Below are 12,429 nucleotides of genomic sequence, written 5' to 3'. Positions count from 1 at the left end.
CCAATCTATCCTAGCCAATTCACGCCTCATACCTTCAAAGTTACCCTTCTTTAAGTTCTGGACCATGGTCTCTGAATTAACTGTTTCATTCTCCATCCTAATGCAGAATTCCACCATATTATGGTCACTCTTCCCCAAGGGGCCTCGCACAATGAGATTGTTAATTAATCCTCTCTCATTACACAACACCCAGTCTAAGATGGCCTCCCCCCTAGTTGGTTCCTCGACATATTGGTCTAGAAAACCATCCCTTATGCACTCCAGGAAATCCTCCTCCACCGTATTGCTTCCAGTTTGGCTAGCCCAATCTATGTGCATATTAAAGTCACCCATTATAACTGCTGCACCTTTATTGCATGCACTCCTAATTTCCTGTTTGATGCCCTCCCCAACATCACTACTACTGTTTGGAGGTCTGTACACAACTCCCACTAACGTTTTTTGCCCTTTAGTGTTCTGCAGCTCTACCCATATAGATTCCACATCATCCAAGCTAATGTCTTTCCTAACTATTGCATTAATCTCCTCTTTAACCAGCAATGCTACCCCATCTCCTTTTCCTTTTATTCTATCCTTCCTAAATGTTGAATACCCCTGGATGTTGAGTTCCCAGCCCTGATCATCCTGGAGCCACGTCTCCGTAATCCCAATCACATCATATTTGTTAACATCTATTTGCACACTTAATTCATCCACCTTATTGCGGATACTCCTTGCATTAAGACACAAAGCCTTCAGGCTTGCTTTTTTAACACCCTTTGTCCTTTTAGAATTTTGCTGTACAGTGGCCCTTTTTGTTCTTTGCCTTGGATTTCTCTGCCCTCCACTTTTCCTCATCTCCTTTCTGTCTTTTGCTTTTGCCTCATTTTTGTCTCCCTCTGTCTCCCTGCATAGGTTCCCATCCCCCTGCAATATTAGTTTAACTCCTCCCCAACAGCACTAGCAAACACTCCCCCTAGGACATTGGTTCCGGTCCTGGCCAGGTGCAGACCTTCCGGTTTGTATTGGTCCCACCTCCCCCAGAACCGGTTCCAATGCCCCAGGAATTTGAATCCCTCCCTGCTGCACCAATGCTCAAGCCACGTATTCATCTGCGCTATCCTGCGATTCCTACTCTGACTAGCACGTGGCACTAGTAGCAATCCCGAGATTACTATTTTTGAGGTCCTACTTTTTAATTTAGCTCCTAGCTCCTTAAGTTCTTTTCGTAGGACCTCATCCCTTTTTTTACCTATGTCGTTGGTACCAATGTGCACCACAACAACTGGCTGTTCTCCCTCCCATTTCAGAATGTCCTGCACCCGCTCCGAGACATCCTTGACCCTTGCACCAGGAAGGCAACATACCATCCTGGAGTCTCGGTTGCGGCCGCAGAAACGCCTATCTATTCCCCTCACCATCAAATCCCCTATCACTATCGCGCTCCCAATCTTTTTCCTGCCCTTCTGTGCAGCAGAGCCAGCCACAATGCCATGAACTTGGCTGCTGCTGCCCTCCCCTGATGAGTCATCCCCCCCAACAGTACTCAAAGCAGTGTATCTGTTTTGCAGGGGGATGACCACAGGGGACCCCTGCACTATCTTTCTTGCACTACTCTTCCTGCTGGTCTTCCATTCCCTATCTGGCTGTGGACCCTTCTCCTGCGGTAAGACCAACTCACTACACGTGATACTCACGTCATTCTCAGCATCGTGGATGCTCCAGAGTGAATCCACCCTCAGCTCCAATTCCGCAACGCGGACCATCAAGAGCTCGAGGCGGATACACTTCCCACACACGTAGCGCCCAGGGACACCGGAAGTGTCCCCGAGTTCCCACATGGTACAGGAGGAGCATATCACGTGACCGAGCTCTCCTGCCATGTCTTAACCCTTAGATACACTTAAATTGGTAGTAACAATGCTAAAGTTCACTTACTGATATAAAAAATAAAAAGAAAAGCTACTCACCAATCACCAGCCAATCACTTACCCCATTGGCTGTGACGTCACTTTTTGATTACTTTCTACTTCTATTTTGCTTCCTCTCCCGCTGTAGCTGCACCGGTACGCTGGCTCGATCTCCCGCTGAGCCTTTTATAGGTCGCTCCCCTCTCACCAACTGCCGCTGGCTCTCGACCTCCCGCTGAGCTTTTGATAAGCCGCTCCCCTCTCACCAACTGCCGCTGGCTCTCGACCTCCCGCTGGGCTTTTGATAGATCGCTCCCCTCTCACCAACTGCCGCTGGCTCTCGATCTCCCACTGGGCTTTTGATAGGTCGCTCCCCTCTCACCATCAACAACAACTTCTCAGGAAAACTACAGATGGCCAATAAATATGACCTGATACTGCTTTAAGTCATATTTTTCTGTTGATGTGTGCACTTTTAATTAATAAATGTGTGTCCCATGTGTAAATTCCTTCACCAGATAGTGTGAATGTAAACCAGACACATTTTCAACATCTGGATGATGCACACTGGGATGCAAAATTAATTGAAATAAATGGAAGCCAATGGGTTTAATTGGGTTGAATAAATCCCTTTCTGTCCTGTTTTAAAGCAGATGTTAGTCAAACCGCTGGCATAGGCTGCTTAGATCGAAGGCTTCATAGGCATGAATGAATTTGTACACCTTGACATGGTTCCCTGTAGGCGTGAGCTCAGAACACAAAACTGTCCATACGATGGCACTAAATCTGCAACCCAACGAGTTGTAATGGTCTGGAGAGATGGGTGTTTTTCATAAATCACTGTTCCTCACTCAATCGAAAAGATAAAACTACAAATGCTGGGAATTTGAAATTTAAAAACAGAAAATACTGGAAATGAGCAACAGGTCAGTTAGATACTGAAAGAGAAAGCCAAATTAACCTTTTGGAACTGTCATATATATATATTTGGCTTAAGTCTACATCCAGCTTAGTTAACCCTGGTCTTGTTATATAGGCGGCCAGAGGGAATCAGAGGAAAAGGGAGAAGTAAGCTGGAATCGACTAAGGATAAGGGGAAATCCAAGCTGGGAGAGAGACAGAGACTTGCTTCATGGAGATGAATGGGCTGAGAAAGAGAACAACAACACTGAGGCTGTAAAAACAGACAAGTGAAGGGAGAGATAGAAAGTCTCAAAAACAGACTCTTATGTGGTAAAATATACTGTAAACTGAGAAGAAGGAGCCATATGCACAGATATTTTAAAATGATTCAAGCAGTGGCACATGATTCCCTTAAACCATCAAGTAAACCACAGCACGTGCAAAACACCATTACAAAATCGCTTTAAAAGAGATCTCTTTTTTCCCATTTGAGACCACAGCCATGTTAACATCTGATGGGAGTTATAAATGGATGGAAACAATTAATAAAATATGCACACTTTAACAACGAGAGCCTTAATTTTCTGCAATTGCCCAAAATAAAAATACCATGTGAAGTTATGTTGTCCAGGCAGATTATAGTTGCTGTCTCCATGCTTGGAATTAGTGGCATGCAGAATGCAACCATTTGAACTTTTAAGTAACCATGACACCATTTGTTTTGTTGTCAAAACAAAAATGAGCTGCTATGGCCTTAACTCAGCCACGGAATAATCAGAACTTTGGGATGGTTCAAAATATTAATTATAAAATCAGAGTCGAGATCTAGTTGCTTTTTTGCAACTTTCCATGCTCGTGTTCTCTTTTAATGAATGATTTATTTAACTAGTTCATTAAAGAGAACACGAGCATGGATGAGAAACTCTTTAAATGCAAATAATGTTACCTATTTCCCCTCTTTCCTCCCTAATATAGACTTTTTAATCATGTGTCGGGTTGTATTTCTTTTTCTACCGCATCTGTTAACATCCTGCACTTCTCACATCCTCTAGTTGCTCTGTATTAACATCATTGTAAACAAAGAAAGACTTGCATTTATATGTGACCTTTCACAATCTCAGAATGTCCCAAAGCACTTTACAGCCAATTAAGTAATTTTGAAGTGTAGTCACTGTTGTAATGTAGGAAACGCGGCCGCCAATTTACACACATCAAACTCCCACAAATAGCAATGAATAAATGACCAGATCATCTGTTTTAGGTGTTGGTTGAGGGATAAATATTGGTCAGGACACCGGGGAGAGCGCTCCGACTATTCTTCGAATAGTGCTATGGGATCTTTTACATCCACCTGAGTAGTTAGCACTCCCTCAGTAATGCACTGGTGTGTCAGCCTAGATTTTGTGCTCAAGTCGCTAGAGTGGGGCTTGAACCCACAGCCTTCCTACTCAGAGTGATACTCGGAGGCTGATACCATGGGGCGATTTCCTCTAGTTGCTGTGTGTTAGCAACATTGTAAAAACACAAAAGAAAGATCTCCTCTGATTGCTGTTTCCAGCAAAATCAGTAACATATTCTGAAAGAACCCACTTAAGATTTGGCAGAAGTCTCCACACATACACTTGCGTAACCCTATATGTGGCGACTAGAGGAATTCCTACCCCAAGACAACAGAAGGTAATCTCCTCTTTGGCTTTCATCAGTGCTGCTAAGTTTTTTTCATCACGGTGGGGATCCCTGGCAGCATGGCTGAGACCTCATGTGCTTACAGCAAATAAATTCCTGCTGCCACAAAGCTGATGCTTTACACTACACTTCAATATTCCCTTGTATATTATCTCACTAGGTGTGACCAGTGAGCCAGTAGATGCTACTGAGCCAGACCACATAGAAGATGAACTTCGAGAGAAAATTGAGGAAGAAAAGAAGAGGTTGGTGACCTTGATTTTTAATTTAATTTAGTCTTGTTATGTATAGCTCCTACAAAAAAAAATTTGCACAAAACAGTCAAGTAGGAGGTGGGAGAATGTTTTCTCTATAATCCTGTCCTACATCTTAAATTAATGGCATTCTTTAAAAAAACAATTGTTATTTTTGCAATTCTGCCGATTATTTTTTTATTAGTTCATTCACTTACCAGACTAGCCTTCCTTCTCTTCAGCCAAAGCTGGCACTATCAAAGTGGGTGACCCGAGGACATTGTTCCCACTCGACCTGTAGCTGGACCCGTTTCTCAGAGAGCACGCGATGCTGTGAAAAATACATCTGCTCTTCTGATGAGGCTGAGATCCAGTGTGGTTCAAAATTAATAACAAGTGTTTTTTTTTAAACCACTCCACACCAGCCCCACTCACCGCCCGCATCCCCCACCCCCCCTCCCCCGGCACCCTCACATTGCTAGGTGGGAATAAATGATCAGAGCCCAGGTGGTTCCCAAAAAGGATGCTGAGACAGTTGGATGGATGGAGAATCTGGGTCCCTGTTATAAATCTGGGAGTGATTGATTTAAAGTAGCCCTGATAAAGGCCTGGAATCAGGTTAGCTCGGTTAGTGACCTGAAGAAAGGCAGAATATTATCTTTTAAACCACCGCTCACAGGGAATACACTTTAATACATAGTGAATAAATCTTACGGATTCCTGATTCTAATATTTAACATTGCCCTTATCATAGAGTGATAATCTATGGGCACCGTCCAACAAACCTGCCTTGGTGCTTCAATCACTGTTTCAGGATCTAGCTATGTGTACCGTGACTCAGTTAAGGAATGAAAGAATTGTACAGATCTTCTAGTAACCATGATTGTGAAAAACTCTTCAAACTCAACCTAAATTCTCATGTCATGCTAAATGAAACAGATTTTTCTGTCATTCAGTCATGCTTTAAAAGCCTCAGGGCTGGATTTTCCGCTAATTTGTGCCCGTTTCGCACCTCGGTGGGGTGGTAAATGACGTTTTTGGGCGTCAAATGGGGCATCCAGGATTTAGCGCCTGGTTGGAAGTTTCGGCACTGATTTTGCAATGGCGCAAAAACATCAAGATGACGTCAATCGTCGTGCAAGGCTGCGCTAGCGCCCCGGGTGGAACTTTCGGGCGTAACGCCTGATTTTGCGGCCACCCCATAACCCGACCAAAAAAAAACAGGCAGTCCCAGGGTGCAACAGGTGCCATTGGCGCCATATTAAAAGGGAGGCTGGAGGATCTTATATCGCAGTTGTCAGTGACTGCCACGGTTGCGTGCAGAACGCTGCGTGAGTTTACAGTTTAAAGCGGCACTTTTATGTGACTTAACCGTTTGTTTTCAAGGTCATTAAGAGAGTTCAATGCGGGCAATGCTAGTTCGGCAGCAAATCATGCTGGTTGCTATTGGCAGGCGGTTTCAAACTGGAAGAATGCTTATTGTCCATGGTTTGCAACATAATTGAAGAGGTCACAGACATTTGGGTAAGAGGCATTACCCCCCACGGGTTTACAGGGAACATCGCTCATACCGCCACATTTCTGATGCGCAGTGTGTTCGAAGGCTGCGCTTTAGAAAAGAAGTGCTGACAGAGATATGCCAGCTCCTACATGCAGAGCTACAGCTTACCAGTGCCACAGGACTGCACTGCCCATTGAGGTGAAGGTTACTGTGATGCTGGCCTTCTATGCCTCTGGATCCTTCCAGGCAGCAGCAGAGGATATGTGCTGCATCTCGCAGCATGCTGCACATTGCTGCATTCGCCAGGTGACAATGGCACTGTACGCATGCAGAATGGACTTCGTAAAGTTCCCATTGAGCAAGGACAGCCAGAATGAGAGGGCTATAGGGTTTGGACGATTTGCATGTTTCCCCAAGGATCAGGGTGCCATTGACTGTCGCCCTGCGAGCACCAACACAGAATGCAGAGGTCTTCCGAAACAGAAAGGGATACCACTCCCTAAACGATCATCTGGTCTGCAACCTCACTCAACGCATCCTCAGTCAATGCCCACTATCCAGGGAGCACAAATGATGCTTTCATCTTTCATGAGAGCAGTGTCTCACGCATGTTTCAGCGACAAAGACAAGATCAGAGCTGGCTGATTGGGGATAAGGGATACGGCCTGGTCACCTGGCTCATGACCCTCCTCTGGAAACCTGCCACAGAAGCCGAGCAGTGCTATAATGACAGCCATGCAGCCACCAACAACATCATTGAAGAGGCAATTGGTGTGCTAAAGCAGTGCTTCCGATGACTGGACCGCTCTGGAGGCAGCCTTCAATACTCCGCTCAGCAGGTTTCTGAGTTCATTGTCGTATGCTGCATGCTATACAACTTAGCCATCATGAGGGCACAGGCATTGCCAATGGGGATTGCAGGACCACCTCAGGAAGAGGAGGACGGGGAAGACGAGGAGCCTGCCGAGGAACCCATACTGCAACCACCACAACCACAGGAGAGGCAGCGTGGAGATGTGGCTACTGCAAGAGCCATACATCGGCAGCTCATCATTGACCGGTTTGCTTGAATGCGCAACGGGAGGTTTGAGCATTGCCTCACTACTCTATGCCAGCATGCTGGCTATTCTACAACTGATTGGGAAAATGAGACACAAGACAACAATGTCAAAGATCAAAGAACAATTTTTACCAACATTGAACACTTTCAATATCCCTCCTCCCCACACAAAACACTACATAATACAATGCTTAATCACTTATGGACACATAACTGATCCCTGCAATCAACAACATCTAAAGGAAAAAAGACTGCTTCCTGCAGTGCACAAAATTTAAAGACACAATGATTTATTGCCAGCCATTAGTGGGTCTTGGACAGACTTCCCCACTCCCCCCCACCCCCCTTCCTTTCAACCCCCTCTCATGCCTGCTGCTCCTCCTCAACGAGGCCGTGGGACGTACGGCAAGGCTGCTAGAGGGCTGCTGTGTTGGGGGGGACCACACAATGGAGACAATGTCTGAAGATGCACTGGATCAGTTCCTGGAAGGTCGGCTTTCGACTCGGGCACCTCTTCCTTGGCGTTACCAGTCACAGGTGGATGGGGTGTCAATCGTCTCTGGTGCATGGTTGGCAAGTGAGTGGTGGGATACGGAATGCTGTCATCCTGAAGAATGACACCATCTCCCATTTCCTTGGAGCCACTCACTCTCCGACGGGGCTGGGTCTTAGCAACTGGAACACAATGTTGAGGACCAACTTGCTGGCTTGCTTTGGCACTGTCACTTTCCCGTTGGACAGTGGGGAATGCAGACAGATGGAAGCAGTCATGGACTGCATCACCTGCCTGTGATGCACCTGAGTATGCGGCATGATCAATGGCATGTGCCACACACTCTGGAACTCCACTGTCGCAGCTCGAGGCCACTAGCCTCTGAGTGTGGGCAATGATGGCCTCACTGGATTCACAACTTGCAATGACAATCTGCGATGTTGCCTCCGCAACATTCGTAGTGAGCTTGTCAATGCTCGCTGGGATCCGTCCCAATGCATCAATAAGGTTCATCACTGCGCTTTCCCTGGACATTTCCACTTCAATGTCTTCCTGTCTGTGAGCAGACCAACTTTGCCGACTCACCCTCCAGAGAGATGGCCTGCGGGATTCCACCCCGGCACTGCCTTGCTGTATGCCACTGGGGCCAGGAGCCTCCAAATCATCAAAGCCCGGGAAGTCCACGTTGTCCCTAGAAGTACTTAATCCCGATAGGGCAACTGGTTGGCTCAGATACTCCACCGGAACAGTGTCCTCCAGTGCTTCGTCTTCAGCTGCATGGCCTAAAGTGAAGGCCCCCCTCAAGGGATGCTGCGCCTCTGGTTGGCCATCTGGAAGTAGAAAACAGCAGGGGAGGAGGAAAGGTGACATGAGGAAGATGGCATAGGGCCGCTGCAACTCCATAATATCTCCTAAGGCAGTGTATTCAGTCATGCGACCCATTACCATATCCTCACTACCTGAAGGGGGCTCAGCATCACCCCCGGCAAACTGTCCGACCTGGGACTCCGAAGAGGGCAGAGACCCTCTCCTCAATGTCGGTCAGAGGGATTGTTTGAGGCGGACCCCCACCTGTCTGCAGCTGCTCCCTTCTGTTTTGACTGCAAAGAGAAAAATAAGAAGGGTTCAAAAAAGGTCTCTCTGCTGTTGTGCCACATATGCCTACCACAGTAGAATAAGTGATACAGGGTACTATGTGAATGTTGTAGAGACCTCCGTTCAATCTGTTTCGATCTTGCATTGGCTTCATCAGTATGTATTCGCTGGTTGGAGGCATCTACCATGGGGGATGTAAGTGATCTTTCAGAAAGCAATAGGAGCAGTTGGAGTGCATTGCAAGGGATGATACAAATTATGTGCATAGATCATTAAAAGCCAATGGTTGCCGATGTAAGCCTTCATCTTTTTTATGCATTGTGAAAGGCACTGAGTGTTGAGAGGGACCAGATACATTAAACACTTCACATAGTGTGTGAGATTAATGTTACAAGTCATGGAGGCATGCATAGATGCAAATGGTACTCACCCTGATGACCCTCGTAAAGTCATTGAACTTTTTTCAACACTGTGTGCCAGTCCTGGGCACAGTATTTGCAGCAGACACCTCCTCCATGATGTCCCTCCATGGAGGGAATGGTCTGGCTCCCCCGTAAGATGGAGTGAGTCCCACCTCCTCTCCTCCGTGCTCACTAAGGCCTCACTAGCCTCCTGGCTGAAACACCTGGCATGCTGCCTTCCCTCCTGCTCCTCCATCTCAGCAGAAGTGGCTGACATGGGCCGGTTTAAATGCATATGTGCACAGTGTTGTGTCCTTAGATACTCTAACAATGACTCCACGAGGCAGTGAGTTGTACTTGAACTGTAGTGACCTTAGTCCTTTATTAGTTAACTCCAGAGTGTGGATCACACCTGGTGGCCTGCCTTTTATACTAGGCCAGGCACACCTGTACAAGTAACCTACGAGTCTCCCACTGCTGTGCCCTCTGGTGACACACCTTGATATAGTACCAACAGTGGCCATGTAAGATACATGACACGCAGGAAGTTGGCATGCCTTGCATTTGCGTTTGCGACCGGAAACGAAAGCAAAAGGAGAAAAAAAATCAACGCACATGCGCAAAATGGCCGTCTCCTTCAACGCCGAAAATTTCAGCTCCGGCGCACAAAGTCGGTCATGCAACGCTCCTCCAGATGACTTTTTGACCGAAAATACATGACGAGGACGCAAACTATTTCCAGACGTAAACTTTTACACACCGTCGCGATTTGCGCCCCGAAATGCTAAAAGCTGAAAATCCAGCCCTCAGTTCCTTCAGGGTTTCTCCAGTATTCCCCTTTCCTTACAATATAGTGTCCGTGATTAATGTGGTGGTACAAACATTGCTACACCCAACTTTGAGCAGGGGGATCGGGTAGGGTTGCCAGCTCTGTTGGAGGCATTCCTGGAGGTTTGATCATGTGACATTCTGACCACATGACATCTGACCATTTGATGCTCGATCACATGGCTTGTACAAATGTTATTACATTTACCATATAAAAGGTTGGATCCCCTGTAGTTGAGTGTTTTTGCTCGTCGTTTGGTGCCAGCAGTCATTGTACGATAAGTTCCAGACCTATGAGACCACCCATGAGCAGGCGAAGAGGGGAAATTGAGGGCAGGATCGGGCGGTATTGTGAATTCTCAAACATGGTCAGCATGACAGTTGTCAAGCAAAGGCTTCGCATTTCCACTAGGGAAGAAAGAAAAACTGAATGGCCCATTGTCTTGACACTCTTCTCATATACTTCCTGGGGTCCAGTTAAAGAGCAGCATTGGGAACGGGCCCAAGGGCTAAACATCAATGGAGAATAAGTGGCTCAGGTATACTCAGAAACAGGGACTGGAGAAAATAAGTGGCTGATGGATATGATTCTGTGAATATAACTATCTTAAGCTATTGCTTGACTACTCTATGGGATACTTCCCCCAGTTTCAGCACCAGTGCCCAGATGTTAGTGAGGAGGACTCTACAGGATCAATTGGGTTGAGATATCCTAAGGATTTTCCTGACACGATGTCGATAGGACCGTCCGATTTTATCCTTATTTTTGAACTTTATAACGATGGTTTCCAACTGAGTGGACTGCAATCTGGTGAGGTCCTCTTTAAACATGCATGATGACATCTGGTGGCTCCCCCGCCAAATCAAACCTACCGGGAACACTAGCCAGGGCCAGATGAGGTCCAGTGAGGTAAATTTTAAGAGGAGCTGAAGTGCATGCCCGGTCCCCACAAGGAAACCTTAGGCCATCCCTGCCCTGGGCTTCACCCCACCCTTCCCTTCATGGATATGCTCCTCTCGGACTAGGAGCCAATATAGGTTGGTGAGCACAATGGGTGAATGGGACTTGGTCCGAGTTTGGATACAGGCAGCAGAGTTTTAGTTGTGCTCAAGTTTACGGAAGCTGGAAGATGGGGAGGCCGGCCAGAAGGGCATTGGAATAGTCAAGTCTGGAGGTACCAAAGGTATGGATGAGAGTTTCAACAGTAGATGAGGTGAGGCAGGGGCAGAGATGAGCGATGTTAACTGAGGTGGAAGTAGGCGGTCTTGGTAATGGAGAGGATATAGGGTCGAAAGCTCAACTCAGGGTCAAATAGGATGCCGAGGACATTAGTGAACCAGGTGGGTTTTTATGATCAGCTGGAAGCTTTCTGGTGCCAGCCCAGATTTATAGAATTCAATTTCACAACTTGCCTTGGTGAGATTTCAATTCATGACCTCTGGGTTGCTTATTACTGTAACTATTACGTTACTAATTGTAAAGTGGCATTGGGTGAGGTTTGCCTGCAGAACACTTGCCCCTCCTCAGTTAGTGACATTGCATCAAGCGGTAAGGCCATAGAAAACAAAGTAGAAAATAAATTAAAACTTTCTCTATAAATAATTTCAGTGAATGATTAACATTCCAGTTGGACACAATGGAAAAGGTCCAAACAGCCTACGTCAGACCATCTGTTACTATGATGTGAACTATAGACTGTCACTGCTCACATTTGCCTGACTGTCTGCCTCTAATTTACACATTCATCACCTTCTGTGTAAAGTAGTTAAATCTCAACTGTCTGTATAACTTCCCTCTTTGAACTACAGTTCGTGCTCCCCAGTTACAGCCTCTAAGGTTACGTCAAACAATTTATTAGGGTTCAATTTAATCTATACCCAGTTGAATCTTAAAAACTTCATTCAGGTCTCCCCGGAGGCTTCTTTCCTCCAGTGTAAACATTCCCAGCTTCTCAGTTCCAGGTCCTACCACAACACAGTCTCCTGAATCATCTGTGTGCTGTGCCATTGATTGACTAGATGTAATATTGTACACTTATAGCACATAAAAATAGGACTTGTACATTAGCGCAATTTATATTTTGTTTATTAGGCTGCCGAACACATGGGTTACTTAACGTGGTGAGCATTCCTTTGAAATCCCTCAACCCTCACAGCTGCAATGTGACTGTTTTACTTTAATTCCTGTCCAGTTACAAAATGACCTTCAATCGGCTGAAAGGGCTGAAGACCGAGATCGAGCACTTACAGCACCTTCTGCAAAAAGTCAAGATGATGATGCAAAAGGATTTCGAGGTCTGGTGGTCCGAAGAGGCAGTAAGGCTCCAGGTAATACAACCT

General features: G+C 46.2%; 1 protein-coding gene across 1 annotated transcript in view; it reads left to right on the top strand.

The window, feature by feature from the left end:
• The window catches only part of kif6 (kinesin family member 6), a 768,544-nt gene that overhangs the window by 592,592 nt on the left and 163,523 nt on the right, over positions 1-12,429 (top strand). Inside the window, exons 17-18 of the mRNA XM_070885702.1 lie at positions 4,639-4,723; positions 12,282-12,417. Of these exons, the coding sequence (XP_070741803.1) occupies positions 4,639-4,723; positions 12,282-12,417 (221 nt within the window). The remainder of the gene's footprint in view (positions 1-4,638; positions 4,724-12,281; positions 12,418-12,429) is intronic.

This window comes from Pristiophorus japonicus, chromosome 7 (assembly GCF_044704955.1).
Source record: "Pristiophorus japonicus isolate sPriJap1 chromosome 7, sPriJap1.hap1, whole genome shotgun sequence".
NCBI classification, from domain to species: domain Eukaryota; kingdom Metazoa; phylum Chordata; class Chondrichthyes; family Pristiophoridae; genus Pristiophorus; species Pristiophorus japonicus.
Note: the sequence above shows the minus strand (reverse complement) of the source record. Positions and strands in the feature narration are given on the sequence as shown.